The 21,852-nt window shown below is 40.8% G+C and overlaps 1 protein-coding gene across 2 annotated transcripts; it reads left to right on the forward strand.

Moving 5' to 3' along the window:
* The first annotated feature begins 3,065 nt into the window (after positions 1 to 3,065).
* On the forward strand, positions 3,066 to 20,772 carry HOPX (HOP homeobox). 2 transcript variants are annotated; one of them, XM_073661210.1, is made up of 3 exons: positions 3,066 to 3,239; positions 9,063 to 9,259; positions 20,493 to 20,772. In XM_073661210.1, the coding sequence occupies exons 2-3, from the start codon at positions 9,095 to 9,097 to the stop codon at positions 20,568 to 20,570; spliced, it is 243 nt and encodes an 80-aa protein (XP_073517311.1). In that variant the 5' UTR covers positions 3,066 to 3,239; positions 9,063 to 9,094; the 3' UTR covers positions 20,571 to 20,772. The 2 variants fall into 2 exon arrangements, with proteins under 2 accessions (XP_073517311.1, XP_073517302.1); XM_073661201.1 differs by lacking the exon at positions 3,066 to 3,239 and adding an exon at positions 3,254 to 3,413.
* Positions 20,773 to 21,852: the final 1,080 nt, after the last annotated feature.

Below are 21,852 nucleotides of genomic sequence, written 5' to 3' on the forward strand. Positions count from 1 at the left end.
CGGAGCCTCTCACTTCTCTTTCTACTCTGGTTAGAGCCTGTTTGTGCTCTCCTCTGAAGGGAGTAGTACACACCGTTGTAGGAAATCTTCAGTTTCTTGGCGATTTCTCGCATGGAATAGCCTTCATTTCTAAGAACAAGAATAGACTGTCGAGTTTAACATGAAAGTTCTCTTTTTCTGGCCATTTTGAGAGTTTCATAGAACAAACAAATTAATGCTCCAGATTCTCAACTAGCTCAAAGGAAGGTCAATTTTATAGCTTCTCAAATCAGCCAAACCGTTTTCAGCTGGGCTAACATACTTGTGCAAGGGTTTTCTAGGGTTTTCTAAACATCCATTAGCCTTCTTACACAGTTAGCAAACACAATGTACCATTAAAACACTGGAGTGGTGGTTGTTGGAAATGGGTCTCTATACACCTATGTAGATATTGCAATAAAAACAAGATGTTTGCAACTAGAATAGTCATTTGCCACATTAAAAATGCATAGAGTGTATTTCTGATTCATTTAATGTTAGCTTTATTGTAAAAAAATGTGCTTTTCTTTCAAAAATAATGAAATTTCTAAATGACCCCAAACTTTTGAATGGTAGTGTATATATGTATATTCTGGAGCCCTCACTGCTCTGCCTATATAAAACATAATTTTATGGCTCTCACATCTGTATCCTCCCACATAATGCATGTTTTAGTGTCAGTTATGTATATTATTGATTCTGTATAAGGAAATAATGGTTGTCTGGATTTCTATTTTTCTTATCTTGGAAATCTCTACCCAGGAACACAGATCCACCAGCACTCACCATGTATGGTCTATGCATGATATTCTGATGTTAGCGACCTAAGAACTACGTGTCATTGTTCCTGTATGCTATAGGATATCGGTGATTGCAAGGTTACATTGTATACATTCCAACAGTACCCAAAACTAAGCTTATCATTGCATTAGTCTTATTTGAACAAGAACCTCCATTATTACCGTGAGTAGTATGTCTCTTTCATATCTTACAATACAATGAGGTTGTAATGCATAGTCGTGAAGAAGTGTAATACGGGGTTAACTTGCCTACCATTGCCATGTGTAACAACTTTGTACAATCCACACCCTTCTTCATAATAATCTCCAGACCATATCGGATTTCTGGGCCCAGTAGAACGAATGGTTTTGACTTTTAATTGCATCATAAAATTGCCCCCTGCAATAATAATGTAGTAATGTGCTGAAAAGGTAACATATATTTCCAAAATAAGAATGCTTAACAATAGCGTTGGGTTCACTATTCAATGTTTAATTTATTTTTGTAACGCTAATGCCAGCGAGCACCTGCATGGTTCCCCTTCCACCCTCCATGAAGGGATGCCAACATACTCACTGCAGCAGCCGCATTGTCACCTCCCCGTCATTCGGCACATCATCGACGTGCTTCCTGCCCCTGTGCATGCCACGCTGTGATCGCGACGGCGCGCCTATTGCGCGCACTCTCCCCTGTTCTTAAAGGGTCAGTGCGCACTGTGTAAATGCTCCCCAGGCATTTAGTATAAAAGGCAACCTCCCCAGTAGGGATATGCCGAATCAACGTTAATTCATTAGTTTGTTGGTGTCCTACTAGTAACTTGTTAGGTTCCCTGGTCCATGTGAGGCAGTGCCTGAGCCTGAATCCCTGGTCCTTGTTCAGTCAGTGCCTGAACCCCTGGTCCTTGTGTGGCCAGAGCCTGAATCCTGAAACCGCATCCGGCAGTACGTGAATCCAAAACCACATTAGCAGTACCTGAACCAGTTTCCGAGACCTATGTGTCTGAACGTGTACCTATCCCTGCATTCCAAGTTGTCCGGACTGTTAAACCAGTCTCTGAATCCAGTCCTATCTGTGACTCCATGTCAGTATCTGTGCTACCAGAGGAGTAGTCTGAACGGAGCCCTAATCTGTGTCCATGTCTGTGTGTGTGACCACTGGGGTCAGAAGCTACAGTACCGGGGACTGCCTATGAGTGGTACCAGGCAGCTACCTGTAGCTCAAGCCTGACTCCACCATCAGGAGCTCCAGTGTACACCTTGTAGCTGCTTAGCTGTGCCCCTCCTAGGCAAGCCCGGCCCCGTGGCACAGTGGGTCCACAAACCACATGCGCCACCTGCGTGCGTGACAATTTTCATCTAGTAGAGTTTGCATAGGGCACACATCCCCCACACATGTGTCTACACACATACCAAACAGGTCCACACAACAAAACACACCTACACACTACCCCTCCACACAAAATTCGGTTTGACCCTACTTATAGGGTCTACCCACCAGGCACACTCAGGCCTACCTCCACGACTAGCTAACCATCAACGCCTTCTTAGGCATCAGCAACCCTTCCCATCAGGTTTGAGCCTAACTGCCAAGACCCCTTATCGTTAAAGACCCCAAATGGATGGGCTAATGGTGCACTCAGCTGTGAACTATCTCTGCGACTTAGACTCTTCAATGCTAATCCAAAAGTGACCTTAACAACATGTCAGCTCACAGTCCTCTCTTTTGGCACAACAGACCTTTTTGAGGTATTGCCTAATGACTATGGGCCTCCAAAAATAACTCAGACCACCCATACTACAGCTTCTGCGTACCACTCTATCCACCTCGCAGCATGCAAGCGTTCTCCAGCAAGCAGCCATTCTGGTCTCACCTATCTGCTGCATCACTAAAAGGGTCCAGCCCCTTGTCTTCTTCTAAATCTCAGGTTTCACGATCAGCCTTCATGGTGTTGGAACTGGGTACACTGGAGGATCATCTGGTACTCTAGTAGGACAGTTCAATCCAGTCTCCGCATGCAATATTTATACAATCACATATTGAAACGCATTCTTAATAGAGAAATCCACACTTGAAGACTATGATTGGCATTACGCAACAATGGATCCAAAGAAAAGAACAGGCTTTGGGATGAGCTCATCCTCTTACACACACCGCCTAACACCACTTACAAGTACATATTGTCACTTCAGTGAAAAGAGATTTTAGCAGCTCTTTCATAGCTTACATAACCTTGTGCTGGGCTCAATAGGCGTGTGCTGCATGTGAAATATGAAACACCCATTGAGCAGCATATGGAAAACTAAGGCTGTGACAGGAACAACAGCTCCATAGAAACTCGCAGCGTCGACCAGTGGAAGCAGCAGTGTGTGATCACTCAGCTGACAAGTGATCTCCGAATTGTCAGCATCTCATTGACTGGGCCTGTACTGCAGGTTTTTCAGGTACCTGTGTTTGCTCACTTTTTTACACAACAATGTGCGACAAACAAGTAGGCGTCATCTCACAAGCCAGCAAAGCAGCTAAAAAGCCTCTTAGTACACCGCCGCTCTTTATGAAATCAAGACGTGCTGGCTGAGTGAGTGAGAGCTGTTCCAGGCGACATATTCTCTCAATATGTAAGTAGATGCTTCTTCTGCACACAGTTGTAGGCTCAGGCAGAAAGGATTGTTGTATGGGGAGTTTGGTGGAGGTTACAGTGGACTAAAGGTTGAGAAAAATTATCCAGTTTTTCTCACGTTGAATTTTTTTAATTCACATTTCTGTAATATCGTTGGAATTTTATTTAGACAAATATGGGAAAATATGTCTGTGCAGCACAGTTCAGTATATGGGGAAAGTAATGTTACTAGGGAAAGGGAATAATCCTGCTTTGAAGACTCATTTTATATATTTGCTGTACTCAGATATATGCCCAGGAAGACTGAGCACAATGTTATTAAATGATTACAGCAGCTTTCATGTATAGTTTGCAGCGCTGGGGTCCTGGGTACAAATCCCATCAAGGACAACATCTGCAAGGAGTTTGTATGTTCTCCCCATGTTTGTGTGGGTTTTCTCTGTGTTCTCAGGTTTCCTCCCACACTCCAAAGACATATTGATAGGGAATTTAAACAGGCCTGATTTAAACCGTCCATGGGATGTAGAGTACTCTTTTTGTATATGTTTGACTTCAAATAACTGATTGACTAGAGGTGAATAATAGGGTGACCAACACTACAACTGCATGGAGTTTGTTTCTGCATGGGTTTCCCCCTGGACACTTTAGTTTCCTCCCACATTCCAAATATACTATTATTTGGCTTAATTAATAGTCTTAATAGAGCACTACAGAATATGCTTGTGCTATATACACATATTGACAGGTAATTCACTATGTTTGAAGAGACAATTAGATGGAAAAACACATTGATCTTATAACTTTTTAAGGACAAAATAATATACAACTACTACAGGGTAGAATATATTTTTCCTTAAATTGCACTATTTATTAAAAAGCATTGTTATAAAGCAAAGTTATAATAAACTATGTGATATCTATAAAATCAATGGTGTACTGGACACTTAAAACACTGTCATTTAAAAGTCATAATACTACTACACGTAAGACCACTAAGTACCAAACACTGGTAATTTAGTGCGAAGTTAAGGCAAATTAAAACATGGTAATAATACTAAAAATATGTTATATTTTCTGCTGTAATATATTTTTTACTATATACAAAAATTATTTTCTGCTCTGTTTTTACTAGTTAGGGCTGCAGAAATGTAAGCCAGGAATATCAGTAAGAGTATTACTTTCTTAATTCTGAAAACTTTTTCTCTTTTCTTCGACATAATTGGTTTATTAAGATGTTCCTTAAAGAAAAGGGCATGCTTCATCAGTAGGAGAAGCCATCATGGGCTGTAGAGTTCGTAGAATACCCACTATGGCTTACAGATGTATTATAATTGCAGAATAAAGTAAAAGTAGTGTAGTGTGTGGAAATTCACAAACAGAAACATTTTAGTAAAATTTATCTTTAAGAAAACATTTATAGGGCAGACAAACCTACTGGAGGAAACCTGTAACACTCCCCAACCAAAATCATCATCAATGAAGTCTCCACAATGCAACGTGTAAAGACAGGTTTCATCAAGAGCAGGAGGGATGGTAATGTTTTGATGGTTTGTTCATTAAGAATAAACCTGGAATTTGGTTTGTGACTCATACCTTGTTCAAGTATTGGTAATTGGTTGTAGCCGCCTTTGTAAATCTGATATATTTGTGCTTTGTTGTGCATCGTACATAATACGTAACATATACAGTGTACTGCCAAAAGGTACCCACAATTCACAAATAAGGTATAGTATATATAATGTACCCAATTGGTTGGGTTATCTAGGCAGCACTTCAATTCCTTTACTGCAGTCGGTTAACTCTCCCTTTGTGTTTATGTGTAATGAGTGCAGTAAAAATACTCACCTGTTGCCGTCCTCTGTCGTTTTCAGCAACGCATCGGTCCACTACAGCATCACCTGACTATATTGTGACCTGACGAATCACAAAGTGTCTGCTGTGTGAAGCAGAGGTCCTTTTTTTAAAATTTTCTCAATGCAAGTCTACAAGACTCGGAAAAAGGCTACAGAGTCTCATTCTGAGTCTCATAGATTGCATTGAGAAAGCAGACATTGTGTGATCCGATAGGTTACAAATGTAGTTACATGACGCCAAAGGGTAATGGTGGGCCACTAAAAACAGCATAAGGCCATGTTCACACATTCAGTATTCGGTCACTATTTTACCTCAGTAAGCCAAAACCAGGAGTGGGTGATAAATACAGAAGTGGTGACGTGTTTCTATTATACTTTTCCTCTGATTGTTCCACTTCTGATTTTGGCTTACAAATACTGATGTGAAATACTGACCAAATACTGAACATATGCATGTAGCCTAAGAAGGAAACTGGTGAGTATGTTATTGCACTCATTGCTCCCAGAGGGAGAATTTAAAAAAAATGGTCCTTTGAACCTCAAGAAATGAATGGGGACAAAGCCTTATCTAATCAATGAACAGTCATTACTGATATTCTGCCTGTTTTTCCAAGCCACATCCAAACAATGAGTTCACTTCTGCTTTATCATGTCAAAATATGTCACATGAGGAACCCCATTAACTTATAATAGGACCAGTCAGGTTCCATCATGGTGTTCTTCATTTTGATAAAGAGAATAGCTCTGTATGCTGCTCTGTTCTTCCAATCAAATATGAGGGAATTTGGGATTGAGAGAACCGATAAAGTCTCTGATACACTCCCTAAGAGATATTGGCAGACGGTTTGAAGAGACGCAATTACTGATGTCCTTTACAAATAGATAAAATAGAATTTTTTCTAATTGAAAAATAATTCTTAATTTGGTGGAAAGAAGTACAAAGTGACTTAATATATCATTAAAAATTATGGGGCCGATTCATCAATGTTTTATCTGGCATCAAACACTTTGAAAAGTCGCAAACTTTTAGCTCAACGCCAAGTTGCACAAAAATTTTGCAACTTTTGGCATTTTTATGCAACTCCCAGCAAGCTCCACCAAAATGTGTGTGGCACATGGCGTGGTAAGTGGTGTGGCAGTGCCAGTCCGGCCAAATCATCAAATGTTATTAATGAATTCATTGCACCTACTCCTTCATGAATTGGCCCCTATGTGCCAAATTTGCAGCAAGTCCTCTAAACATTCTAAATATGAATTCAACAAGTAGATCAGAGTGTGAAATATTTCCAGTGCTTATATCCAGCTAACACGCTGGCATGTGATCTTGATAATGTGTAAAGGGCTCCTGAGAATTTCAGGACATACAGTAGAACTGCTAGCGAGAATCATCAGCAGAATACAGTTACTACTTACAACAATATAGATGCTGTGAATTGCCTTCTATAGTCTTAAAGGGTGTTGATATACAGTATTATTTCCTCATTATATTACTTAATAACACAATATCCTTTTGTATAATATAACAGCTTAACTGACTCCAAAGAGGAGTTTTCACTGAAACTATACTACAGTAAACTACACTGATATGTAATATAATCAGTCCTGCACATTTTAGTCGTTTGGTTACCAGTAACACTAAGGACACTCCGGTTACCCTTTAAACATTGTACATACAATTAGCCCTACAACACTTGACTGTACATGGAAAGTATTTTGTTAACAGGGCATTCCATGTCATTGCACAGAAAGTCCCAGTCTGTGAATGTATGACGCAGCATCGAATATGGGTCATGTCAAATTAAGCTCTACTGGGAAGAAGTGGTGCATTGACCTGTAGAAGACACAATAAAAATATTACATCACCAGTTTCCATATGACACACGGAATGTGTAACAGACGACTCTTCTCAATTTACTAAGAAATTAGAGGCAGGGAAAAGACAACAATCTTGAGAATTAGGGTTTTTTGGCTTACAAAGCCAGTTTTAGACTGGACTAAAAGTTAAATGAAAGTTTTAGACTTAAATAGAGAAACATTTCCAGTTCCGATGAACAACATTCAATTGTAACCCAGAGCAGCGAGTGGCTACAAAAAGCGCTTCTCGCTGTGGAGGACCCAGCACCTCCATTAATTACAATCATGCCATGAATTTCAATGAGGACTAAGTAAAATTGAGCTTCCTCTTTGGTGGCACTGCAGAAGAAGTGCACACATGCTGCTATGTTACCCTGAGGATTATATCTGATCGGTCAGGGTCCTGAACAAGACACCCTGTGACTTATTTATTCTAAAAAAGTGATTTTTCAAGGTAGACAACGTCTTTAAACTGATAACCATTCTCACTTAAATTTAATGAAAACAACCTACACTGTTAAGGAAGGCACCAGTTGTCAGGTATTTGCACAGATTTAGTTCCCGGCGTCCGCAGATGCATTTACCATGCAGTATTACATGCTATCCAAGTTATTTACCATGTAATGCATAGAGCGGCTGGGGGCGCCAGGACAGGAGCCAGTCTTAATGCTCATGTGCTCTTTAGCATTCATAATTATTAATTATGAAAAAAGCATGAATTACTAGTGGCTGTGTCACCCACTCATTTGCATGAAGGACTCAAAGTATAATTACAGGCTTATTTACATGGGATAATCTGCCAAATTGAGTGCTATTCAACAATATGGGAAGTCGGACAGCGCGAACGTGTCTGTCACTATTCCACCACTCAGTGTCTCTTGGATACAGTGACTGACAGCTCACTTGTCCAATCTAGTGCAGGGCTGGGCTGAGCTTTCGGTATTTTGAGTGACAGCTCAGCGGTCTAATCTGAGACTGGCTGCGCTTCCATCAGGTGTTCGCTGTTCCTAATGATTACTCAGCTACTTAACTAAGCTGTCTGTCCCAGATAGCTGCCTGTCGTAGCTTTCAGCTCTGTGTGGCTTGTCCTCTGTGCCTTGTACTCTGAATATTGATATTTTGTTGCCGGACCCTGGATTGGCCTATTGACTACCCGTTTGTATTACCCCTTTTGTCTTGACGCACTCTGACTTTGGACTGTGACCTGACTTAAGCCTTTTGCCTTACCCCTTTGTATAAAATGAGCCCTCTTGTTATTTGACCCCCGATTTCTTGACTACCCAAACCTCATGGCTTGTCTGTGAGTAGTGACTAGCGTCAGAGTGTGATTCTATTTGCATGGAAATATTATCGGTAGTTGAATTACATGATTGAGTGGATGTGCTGCTGACAACAATGATTTTTATGTCCACATAAAAGCTGTGATTACATGTCATTTATTTGATTGGAGACATGCAGGACTGGCCCACAGGGGAACAGGTGGGCCACCAGCAGGAATGGGCTGCCCATCACCCTAAATGATCAGCGTTTGGCATTTTACACTTAATGCAACATGTATAGGCAAGGGTAGAAGTTCATCATTCATTTAACATGCTACCCATGTTATTTATTATATAGAAACAAAAGCAAATTTGGGAACAAGTATACAATTAATATTGAATTTCAATAACAGTGGCTCGCCATAATCAATATCACTGGTGGGCTCTTGAAACTTGAGTACGACACTGGGATCATGTATACATAGGGCAGCAATCAGTAACAGACGTTTCATACTGTATCCTCATTCCATATAAGTGGGTCTTTATTATGCACCCTACTATACTGTATTCGGCTAGATTTGTATATTAATCAGGAGATTTGTACCACACAGGTGCATTACATACAGATGTAAATCAACAATATATATACATATATATATATAAATATTTTTGTAATTACAGTTCTATCCGGTACATGAATATTGCCATTAAAGATGAGCTCCCATCAAAAAGAAACCTGTGAAAATGAAGATAACGGCCTGAGCAAGGAGCAGATCGAGATACTTGAATATAATTTCACAAAAGTGTGCAAACACCCAGAACATGCTACCCTTATGCTTATAGCAGCTGAAGCTGGACTGACAGAGCAGGAAACAGAGGTATACGCAATACTGCTGCAGCACCATAATGATAATGCTCCTTAGTCCCTTAGTATGTCCTTGTAAATACTTATTTGTATACAGTACATAGTACAATATATGGCAAAAACTTTCAGCACTATGCAACTGAAGATACTAATGAGCATTGGCGGTCTGTTACTTGTGTCATAAAGTTTAGTAGGACACTTGGACCTTATGAAATACTACATCTGCTAATTCATTCTTGTGCAATGGATTATGAAAGCCAGATTGCATTATGTTATTCTCATGTAATGGGCAATTGAGATATGTATGTATGTATATATATATATATATATATATATATATATATATATACATATATATATATATATATATATATATATATATATATATACAGTACAGACCAAAAGTTTGGACACACTTTCTCATTTAAAGATTTTTCAGTATTTTCATGACTTTGAAAATTGTACATTCACACTGAAGGCATCAAAACTATGAATTAACACATGTGGAATTATATACTTAACAAAAAAGTGTGAAACAACTGAAAATATGTCTTATATTCTACGTTCTTCAAAGTAGCCACCTTTTGCTTTGATGACAGCTTTGCACACTCTTGGCATTCTCTTGATGAGCTTTAAGAGGTAGTCACCGGAAATGGTTTTCACTTCACAGGTGTGCCCTGTCAGGTTTAATAAGTGGGATTTCTTGCCTTATAAATGGGGTTGGGACCATCAGTTGTGTTGTGCAGAAGTCAGGTGGATACACAGCTGATAGTCCTACTGAATAGACTGTTAGAATTTGTATTATGGCAAGAAAAAAGCAGCTAAGTAAAGAAAAACGAGTGGCCATCATTACTTTAAGAAATTAAGGTCAGTCAGTCCGAAAAATTGGGCAAACTTTGAATGTGTCCCCAAGTGCAGTTGCAAAAACCATCATGCGCTACAAAGAAACTGCTCACATGATGACCGCCCCAGGAAAGGAAGACCAAGAGTCACCTCTGCTTCTGAGGATAAGTTTATCCGAGTCACCAGCCTCAGAAATCGCAGGTTAACAGCAGCTCAGATTAGAGACCAGGTCAATGCCACACAGAGTTCTAGCAGCAGACACTTCTCTAAAACAACTGTTAAGAGGAGACTTTGTGCAGCAGGCCTTCATGGTAAAATAGCTGCTAGGAATCCACTGCTAAGGACAGGCAACAAGGAGAAGAGACTTGTTTGGACAAAAGAACACAAGGAATGGACATTAGACCAGTGGAAATCTGTGCTTTGGTCTGATGAGTCCAAATTTGAGATCTTTGGTTCCAACCACCGTGTCTTTGTGCGACGCAGAAAAGGTGAACGGATGGACTCTACATGCCTGGTTCCCACCGTGCTGGTGACACTGTTGGGGATTTATTCAAAATTGAAGGCATACTGAACCAGCATGGCTACCACAGCATCTTGCAGCGGCATGCTATTCCATCCGGTTTGCGTTTAGTTGGACCATCATTTATTTTTCAACAGGACAATGACCCCAAACACACCTCCAGGCTGTGTAAGGGCTATTTGACCAAGAAGGAGAGTGATGGGGTGCTACGCCAGATGACCTGGCCTCCACAGTCACCAGACCTGAACCCAATCGAGATGGTTTGGGGTGAGCTGGACCGCAGAGTGAAGGCAAAAGGGCCAACAAGTGCTAAGCATCTCTGGGAACTCCTTCAAGATTGTTGGAAGACCAATTCCGGTGACTACCTCTTGAAGCTCATCAAGAGAATGCCAAGAGTGTGCAAAGCAGTCATCAAAGCAAAAGGTGGCTACTTTGAAGAACCTAGAATATAAGACATATTTTCAGTTGTTTCACACTTTTTTGTTAAGTATATAATTCCACATGTGTTAATTCATAGTTTTGATGCCTTCATTGTGAATGTACAATTTTCAAAGTCATGAAAATACTGAAAAATCTTTAAATGAGAAAGTGTGTGCAAACTTTTGGTCTGTACTGTATATACACTGCTCAAAAAAATAAAGGGAACACTCAAATAACACATCCTAGATCTGAATGAATGAAATATTCTCATTGAATACTTTATTCTGTACAAAGTTGAATGTGCTGACAACAAAATCACACAAAAATCATCAATGGAAATCAAATTTATTAACCAATGGGGGCCTGGATTTGGAGTCACCCCCAAAATTAAAGTGGAAAAACACACTACAGGCTGATCCAACTTTGATGTAATGTCCTTAAAACAAGTCAAAATGAGACTCAGTATTGTGTGTGGCCTCCACGTGCCTGTATGACCTCCCTACAATGCCTGGGCATGCTCCTGATGAGGTTGCGGATGGTCTCCTGTGGGATCTCCTCCAGGATGGCACATCGATGCGAGCTGTGGCAAGAAGGTTTGCTGTGTCTGTCAGCGTAGTGTCCAGAGGCTGGAGGCGCTACCAGGAGACAGGCCAGTACACCAGGAGACGTGAAGGGGGCCATAGGAGGGCAACAACCCATCAGCAGGACTGCTATCTCCGCCTTTGTGCAAGGAGGAACAGGAGGAACACTGCCAGAGCCCTGCAAAATGACCTCCAGCAGGCCACAAATGTGCATGTGTCTGCACAAACGGTTAGAAACCAACTCCATGAGGGTGGTATGGGGGCCGACATCCACAGATGGGGGTTGCGCTCACAGCCCAACACCGTGCAGGACGCTTAGCATTTGCCGCAGAACACCAGGATTGGCAAAGTCGCCACTGGCGCCCTGTGCTCTTCACAGATGAAAGCAGGTTCACACTGAGCACATATGACAGATGTGACAGAGTCTGGAGATGCCGTAGAGAGCGATCTGCAGCCTGCAACATCCTTCAGCATGACCGGTTTGGCAGTGGGTCAGTAATGGTGTGGGGTGGCATTTCTTTGGACGGCCGCACAGCCCTCCATGTGCTCTCCAGAGGTAGCCTGACTGCCATTAGGTACCGAGATGAGATTCTTAGACCCCTTGTGAGACCATATGCCATATTCCTCCTAATGCAGGACAATGCCAGACCTCATGTGGCTGGAGTGTATCAGCAGTTCCTGCAAGATGAAGGCATTGAAGCTATGGACTGGCCCGCCCGTTCCCCAGGCCTGAATCCGATTGAGCACATCTGGGACCTCATGTCTCGCTCCATCCACCAACATTACGTTGCACCACAGACTGTCCAGGAGTTGGCGGATGCTTTAGTCCAAGTCTGGGAGGAGATCCCACAGTGGTTTAAGGGAAAACTTGCAAATGTTTTGGAGTGGCCTAGTCAAAGCCCAGACCTTAATCCATTTGAGAATCTGTGGTCAAACTTGAAGATTGCTGGAGCAGTTTTGCCTTGAGGAATGGGCAAAAATACCAGTAGTAAGATATGGAAAGCTCATAGAGACTTATCCAAAGTAACTTGCAGCTGTAATTGTCGCAAAAGGAGGCTCTACAAAGTACTGACTTTATGGGGGTGAATAGTTATGCACACTGAAGCTTTCAGTTATTTTGTCCTATTTGTTGTCTGCTTCACAATAAAAAGAAAATCAAATGCTCACAGTTGTAGGCATGTTCTTTATACGAACTGATGCAACCCCCTAAAAAAACAGTGAAATTCCAGGTTGTGAGGTAGCAAAACACGAAAATGCCAAGGGGTGAATACTTTTGCAAGCCACTTTGTGTGTGTCATATATATATATATATATATATATATATATATATATATATATATATATCAATATACAGTATAGACCAAAAGTTTGGACACACCTTTTCATTTAAAGATTTATCTGTATTTTAATGACTATGACAATTGTACATTCACACTGAAGGCATCAAAACTATGAATTAACACATGTGGAATTATATACTTAAAAAAAGTGTGAAACAACTGAAAATATCAAGAGAATGCCAAGAGTGTGCAAAGCAGTCATGAAAGCAAAAGGTGGCTACTTTGAAGAACCTAGAATATAAGACATATTTTCAGTTGTTTCACACTTTTTTGTTAAGTATATAATTCCACATGTGTTAATTCATAGTTTTGATGCCTTCAGTGTGAAGCACACAGAATTTAAAAGGAATCTGTCAGGAGTTTTTTGCCACCCCATCTGAGAGCAGCATGATGTAGGCACAGAGACCCTGAATCCAATGATGCATCACTTAGCTTACTGGGTGCAGCGGTTCTGACACAGAATCAGAGTTTTTAGATGTAGCAATGCAGCAGAGCTGAGAAAGCTAACCCCAACCACACCAGGCTCTTTATTTACATTGTCTAAAGACAGTGAGATTCTTATCAGGGGAGGGGTCGGATTCGGACCAGTATGCATGCACTGCTGTAGCTGGTGTAGTCCAGACAATGCACCAGGTGATAAATCCTTCAGTGTAAGTAAACAGCAGCACACAGCCTGACATGTGACACATACTTAAATTCAGTGTTTTAACACCCAAAATCATACTCTCCTCAGATTACATAGCAAAAACCTGATGACATATTCCCTTTAATAACCACTTACTTTATGGCCTTAATTACCTTACACACAGAATTGAAATAGGGTTTCCCACCACTTTGATGCTGATGACAAATATTTATGATAGGTCATCCGTATTAGATTTTCGGAGGTCAGACACCCAGCACCCCAATTGATCAGCTTTTTGCATCACTGCTTCGTCCCTTTATTGTGGCTTTTCCACATTACATAAGACCAGCCACAAAACGGTGTGATAGCGCCTTGGTGACCAGCTCCATACACGGTTTACATTCAACCTCTGACGGAGCTGCAAACAGTTGTGGGAGCCGGGTGCTGGCCTCCACCAATCTCATATTGATAGACCCTCAATATCAATATCTCGAAAACCCCTTTACAAGTGATACCAGAAGCATTCAAGTAGTCACATTCATGATGAATCAACCAGGTCACTTTGATAAGTCTGTAACTTGGATTTCAATAATGCTTATACATATATCAAACAGTTGTATCGTGTTTCCCTGAAAATAACACCTACCCCGAAAATAAGCCCCAGCATGATTTTTCAGGCTTTTTGGAGTATGCTTAAAATATAAGTCCTACTCCAAAAATAAGCGCTAGTTGCGGTTCAATAAGAAAGTGTCCAGGCAGTTAAAAAAGTTAAAGAGTACAGCAGTACCTTTCACCAAAGAAAGCAGACACACCCAAAAGAAAGCAGACACCCCCAAAAGAAAGCTGACACCCCCAAAAGAACCGCACTCACCAGGCTCTAAACAATTAGAGCTGGCAAGTGCCGATGGTGGATGAACTTGTTTGGGGTCTGGTGAGTGTGATTCTTTTGAGGGTAAACCAATATTAGCAATCAGACCAAGTACATAGAGAATAATAATTGGAAATTTAAGTAGATAATTTAAACCATAGTAAATACGGTATGTACCCACCACTATACGACTGGTATGTATGGTTCTGCACCATGAGAACAGCAGATCAGATAAGAAAATGTGCAACTGAACCAGTAATAGGATTAACAAAAATGTATTAACAAAATATACATAAAATACAATTTATTGAAAAATTCTAATTAAAATATAAACATATCAATTAGGCAGTAGATGGCACCACATAATAACAAATAACTAATCAAATGATAAGACCTTCAATTTCCAAAAGGATTTGATACCACATCTCTTTGTTATATACATGTTAGGTAAAATTCCTTTTGGTAATTGTAGGTCTTATCATTTGATGAACACTCCACTCAGGGTTGCCACGGTAGTTTATAGGTGCATACCTTTCCCTATTTATTAGTTATGTGGTGCCATCTACTGGCTAAATTATATATTTATATTTTAATTTGCATTTTCAAAAAAAAATTATTTTATCGAAATTTTGTTAATACATTTTCTTTTGGAAATTGTTGTTCATGGGAAGTAAGACATCCCCTGAGAAAAAAGGCCTAGCACATCTTTCGGAGCAAAAAATATCTTATTTTTGCAGAAACACAGTATTATATTTTTTTTGTATTATTATTATTATTTACAGACCCCTGCATATTTCTACATACCCATTGTCTCATAAAAATGTTACAAAAATAAAATGTGTCTGGCTGAAGGAATGAGCTGTCATTTTATCTCCTGAGCAGTGAACCGGGTGGTACCAGCCTTCATTGCTTTTAAAAATAACTAAAGGCACTTGCCTCCTCGGTTTGTCATGCGGCCCACTTGTCCTACTCATTGAACAGTAGGCTACACATAAGACATAAACAGATTACACTTTGTCACAAACAGTTAATATGCAGGCACTAGACGCTCTTTGTACAGTGGTATTACCAGGCTGCAGCTTGCTCTTTCTGCCTTTCCCTGGATGACCTTGAGGGTACATAAAGGCATCAATTGTGTCTCTCCTTTCAGTAGGGAGGGAAACTGATACATTAATGGGTAACGGTGGACATCGCCTTGCATCTGTCCTCACACTGAGATGCTTGTTCCTGTATTGGCATGAAATCTCGTTTTTAGGAAATCGCTGTCTAGCGCTGCATCTTTCTGCAAGCAATAGAATATTGACTATCATAGATGAAAAATATTTGAATGCTTTATTATTAATTTACTGAACATGTTAATGGTATATTTACCAATTCATTTCCTTAAATAAATGTTTGCCACCAGCTATATTACAAAAGGAAGTAAATAAGGGCGTACATAGAAATCATGGGGCCTCATCGCAAAAGTCCTAATTGCCCCCCCCCCCCAAAAAAAAAAATTGGGGGGAATGGGTGGGGTCACAGAAGGGAGTATCTCACGACTTTGCAGTCCTGACAAAGTAATTTTGCCCCTATTGAAGCACCTTAGTGTTCCTTCATGACCCGTGTAAAGTATGATGTCAACAAACACAGCATGATACCCCCACAGTGAATTCCTCCACAATACACTCCACACGCACGGTATGAGTACCCTACAGTACCTCCCCCCAAAGTATTATACCCCCACAGTGATCCCAACACAGTATGATGCCTCCACAGTCCCACACACACTGTATGATGGCCCCAACACAGCTCTCAACACAACATGATGGCTCTCACATAGCCCTCTATACAGTATTATGGCCCTCCATACAGTATAATGGTCCTCCATACAGTATAATGGTCCTCCATACAGTATAGTGGCCTCCACAGAGTATGATGCCCCTCCCACACACAACCCTCCACATATTATAATGAGCTTCACACAGTATGATAGACTCCACACAACCCTCCAAACAGTATAATGGCCCCCAACATAGCCCTCCAAAGAGTATGATGGCCTCACACTGCACTCCAAATAGTATAATGGCCCCCACAGAGCCCACTAAATAGTATAATGGCCCCCACATAGCCCTCAAAATAGTATAATGGCCCCCACATAGCCCTCAAAATAGTATAATGGGCCCCACATAGCCCTCAAAATAGTATAATGGGCCCCACATAGCCCTCAAAATAGTATAATGGCCCCCACATAGCCCTCCAAACAGTATAATGGTCTCGACATAGCCCTTCAAACAGTATAATGGCCCCCACAGAGCCCTCCAAATAGCATAATGGCTCTCACATAGCCTTTCAAATAGTATAATGGCCCCCACAAAGTACTCATTGATTAAAAAAAACAGAAAAAAATACTCACATCTCCCAGTTGCCCCTCTGCTCCGGGCTCTGCAGCATGTGGTCTGAAGCTCTGCACAGCACTGTACTGAGACATCAGACACACAGGGAGAATGATAGAGGAGGGAGCTGATGGCTTTGCTGTAGTTTTACACTTATTTCCTACATATTTAAAGATATTCTCTATGGCTGTGTGCCCACGTAGCATTTTTCAAGCGTATATGCTGCGGAATTTCCGCAGCGTAAATGCTTGAAAAACGCATGTATATCCGCACCCCATGGTCCCCAATGGGATTCCGCAAGTTCTATGCACATGCTGCGGATTTTTCCGCAGCGTTTATGCCGCGTTCAAAAATCCGCAGCATGTCATTTAATTTTGCGTTTCCGCAAGCGGAATTGCCTTTGTCCAATGCATAAAAAACGCAAGGCAATTCCGCATGTGGAAAAAACGTGCTAAACGCGCGAAAAATGCGCGATAAACGCGTGCGGAATTCCGCATGCGTTTTTCCGGGAGAGGACTTGCATTTATGCAGCAGAAATTTTCTGCTTCATAAATGCAACGTGGGCACATAGCCTAAAGCTGAAAGTAAACACTATAATAGCCCTAGTCATTACATTACCTGCTATTGATTTACTATGCTATACATTACATAGTGTCATAATTTTACTTAAAGGGCACCTGACAGCTGATATGTGCTGCTGATCTACAGACACCATGTATTAGACATTGGCTTTATGATCTCAAAAACATACTTTAAAAGCCGCCAAAGACCGAGCCGCATGAAAGACTAGTCGGACAGGCGGGTCCCTGGCGGCTTCTCCCCACCCAAGAATAGTTGGTTGTAGTATCGGTTCAAAAAGTATTAGGCTATATTCACACTTCCATGTGTCGCAGTCCAAGTATAGAATGGCCGCAGATCTCTTGACCTACGGTAAATTATCCTGATACAGGCATATGAGGCTGCTGCGTTTGCCTCAGGAGACCCGCAGCTGGACTATGCATGGCCTGTGGCGCACAGATGTGTGAATGTAACCTTACTTGAGGTCAAACAGCCTGTAGTATATCTCTCATTCTATCAATGGCCACTATTTACTGTGTGATCTTCAACATGGTTCAAATTATATACTGTCATCACATCTGAAAGCCAAATATTTTTGGAGACGATTCTTCATTGAGCAGTTTAGATTTTACCTACCTGACCTAATATTGAATGTGGAGTACAATTCACACAACCCCAATCTAATACATGTTTACAGGGTATATAGAGGCACATGAGAAAGGAGAGGGAAGAGGAAAGGTGGCCCTCATCTCATTGTGTAGAGTGCTGTGCATGTCACTGTAACATGTCGCAGGGCAGTAGCCATGAACCCCTGGCACGTTACATGAAAGTGGGGGTCCTGGCTGGGTGTGTGGACTTGTACTGTGAGAACGCTACTCCCATGCAGGCTGCATGTAACTGATGTTTCTAGTTTGCCAGGACCAGATGTTGGACAGTGTAATGAGGGAGACCACCATTCAAAAATAAACATTTTACTGAATGAGAACTTGGTAGGGAATATATACAAGAGATAGTGGGTACACAATCTTATCAACTTTTCCTTTACAACTCAAAGCATTTTCCACACAGTTCCCTTCCTTCTTTCCTCTATTGTTCTCTATCTTCACCTTTCCTCTTTACTCTTTCTACTGGTCCTCTGTTTCCACTGTTTCTCACTACTTCACCACAACCCAGCTCAACACTACAGTCCTGCTTAGGAACAGTCATGTACTCGTCCCTCGGTTCCTCATCTTCTTTCCCCTAAGGGTGCCAGGATGGGTATGGACGGTACTTATCTCCTCTAATACTGACGCTCTGGATCTGCCGCTCGGGGCACTTTACTCCTTTCATGTACTCAGTCCTGTTTAGGCCCGTTACCTTTAAGAGTTATAAACTCTGGGCCTTGTGGGTAGGCATCCTCTCCCAGGACCTGTCTCAGGTAGATCATTTTGTCTATTAGTCACTTCTGCTTCGGATCTCACTATCTCTTTTCTCTTTCCTTTTGGTCTCCTCTCTCTTAGGTACACTCAAAATGCGGCACTGCTCACAATAGACCTTAGGTCCTCTTGCTATACACACAAGGTCCTATCTGCCTTACTACGAGGAAATTGTCATTTTCCCTTCGACTTATACCCTCCCAGTCTGGGCTAATCCCAAACATTAACTCTCACTATCTCCACTGTCAAACTACACACATTATCAACATTACTAATACCTATACGCACATCACAATTCACATTATACATCACAGTTCACATTACATCACATAACATATTACAGCAATAAACTTGTTTCTTCAAGGGGGAACGTGTGTAACATCTCCATCTCCTTAAATCACCATAGAATGTCAGAGTGGCTATTAAAAAGTGAGGAAAAACTTCACATGTACAGTCAGAGGGCTAACGCTAAGTTCCTGCACCCTAATAGAACTTTTCTAACAGGTCTCCCACCTTCCTTGTGTCATTTATAATACTGGTGCCTTCTTATGTGGCAGAAGGGCCTCATAACCACCTCTGGCACCAGTGCCCGAATGTGACTACTACCGCTGCAAGCCCTATAGCCGAGATCTCTAACCTTTTTATACCTTGTGAGCTACAATGAGTGATGTCAGGAGCCAAATTCAAGTAAAAAATTTGAACATATTAAACTTTAAGAACACAAAATTGATCATTTATATTTTGAAATTTGATGCACTTGTAATATACCAACAAACTGATTATGTTCTGAGTATACAATATAGCTATAATACTGTTAGACTATGTTCACATGCAGCATTTTTGTCACATTTTATTCTGCGACCAAAACCTGCTTTCTTGGTAGTAAAAAAACTGCATTCAAAATGTCAAATTTTTTTCAGCATTTTCATTGCTTTTTTCTCCATATTTTTGGGGTAAAGATTACATCTGTGCTTTGCCTACAGTGCATGTTTAATAAAATTAAAAAACACTTAAAAATACAGCAAAAACACTTAAAAACACCGTTGTGCTTTTTTGTAGCGTTTTTTCATTGCCTCATTACTTTCTATGGGTTAAAAAACGCTGCAAAAACACTGAAAGAACTGAGATACTGCAGATGTCAAAAATGCTGCAATTCTCAGTCAATCTTAAAAACAATAAAACATGTGTGCATGGGATTTCTGAAACCTCACAGCTTTTGCTGATACTGTAAAAAGCTGCTTTTAATTTGCATAAAAAAACACAGCAACAAAATGCTGCAAAAACGCTGCATGTGAACATAGTCTTAATGTTATTGTCAGTGCATATGGCCATAATTCAAAGGCTACTGTGGCGAGCCACACGGCGGCCTTCACAAATCAAGCTTCCGAGCCACTGGTTGGGGACCACAGCTCTGTTAACTACGTCCCAATGCGCAGCTGCCTAATATTAGACTCTATTTCTGATTGTGTAATTATAGGTGAACTTTTGTTGAGAATAACAGTATGAACTAATATGCAACCTCATTTGGCTGCTTTTTTATTTTTGGCCATAAATTCAAATATTAACATATTAGTAGGTTATTCTTACTACCATAGAGGCTGATAATTTGAGAAGTGACATATGAAAGAATTATTTAACCACTCAAAAATCAGTTATACAAGGAAATTAATATTCTTTTCTTCTTTTCCCTTTTTGTTCTAGAAATGGTTCAAAGTCCGGTTATCTAAATGGAGAAGATCAGAGGGCTTACCTTCAGAGTTTGGCTCAGTCATGGACTAGAGCAGATTTTTTTTCACACATTATATTTTATTATTTTTCTACCCCATTATATAATTATAAAATAAAGGCACTTATTGAAAGCAGATGTAATAAATATTACTTATCTAAATATTGTGTATATATACTAATGTAATATATTTTAAATGTATACTCTTAAATATTGCTTGGTTTATGACCAATAAATAAATTTCTATCTAACACATATGGCAATAATACTTATGTTGTACTATATACAGAGGGCCACCTGCACATTACACCAGGAGCTTTTATGACAGCGCATTCTATATTTATAGGCATTAATATGGATTTGGTCCCCTCTTCGTAGGTATAACAGCTTCCACTCTTCTCATACCATCCCAGCGCACAGTTTTTCTTCAGATGCTAGTACCAGGAGAGATTTGGAGCTCTGTAATAATGGAGGCACAGAGTGTTGGTTAATGTCATGCACTATGAACCTCAACACCTCAGTGACCGCACACTGTAACTTTCTGGCTAAGTTGCTGTGGCTCCTTCCACTTTTTAATGAAATGACTCACAATTGATTAAACAATATGTAGGAGGAAAGAAATTTCATGAACTGACTTGTTAGAACAGTGACATCCAGTTACAGCAACAGTATGCATCTGTCACGCCCAGGCCAGGAGGAGAGCCGACGGCCAGTCCAAGGACTGCGATAAGATCCTCGCACGAGTAATACGTCTGACTGTACCCTAACTATCACTGACATCGGCGCAGAGGGATGAGTGGGATTATGGGCGGGGTGGGCGGAGTGAATATTTACTTTTGATTTACATTCTCTTGACTAGCCGGCTCACAACTCTGAATTGTCCGGAGCTTACAGTAAGACAACGGGGCAAGGTACAGCAATAAATGTTACATATTCTGAAAGGGCTGCCCAAGCCCTACTTCAGGATACTATTAGTATGCTATGAAAAAAAATCACCTGACAGATTCCCTTTAAAACTTCCCTGCAAAGAAGTGGAGGCTTTAAAAGTGTAGGGGGTTGGCCCCTAGTTAGCCTACCAACTGAATTACACTTTTACTTAAAGAGACAATATTCTCCTCTGATTTGTGTGTATGCGGACTAGTCATTTCCTCCCCTGCAGCCTGCTGTAGGTTGGTTGGGATGTGGGGCAGTTGGTGTCGGTTGAGCAATGAACGAGGGGGACTCGTGGATGCTGTGAGAGACTTTTGCCATGGTGAGCCTTCTGCTGCCATGAGAAAGAGACAGGCAAGACATTAAGTCTGTCCTAATAAGAGAAAAGATAGTGCCCGTTTACCA

Source organism: Phyllobates terribilis, unplaced genomic scaffold (genome assembly GCF_046119375.1).
Source record: "Phyllobates terribilis strain yellow unplaced genomic scaffold, ASM4611937v1 Scaffold_1__5_contigs__length_1240528914, whole genome shotgun sequence".
NCBI lineage: Eukaryota > Metazoa > Chordata > Amphibia > Anura > Dendrobatidae > Phyllobates > Phyllobates terribilis.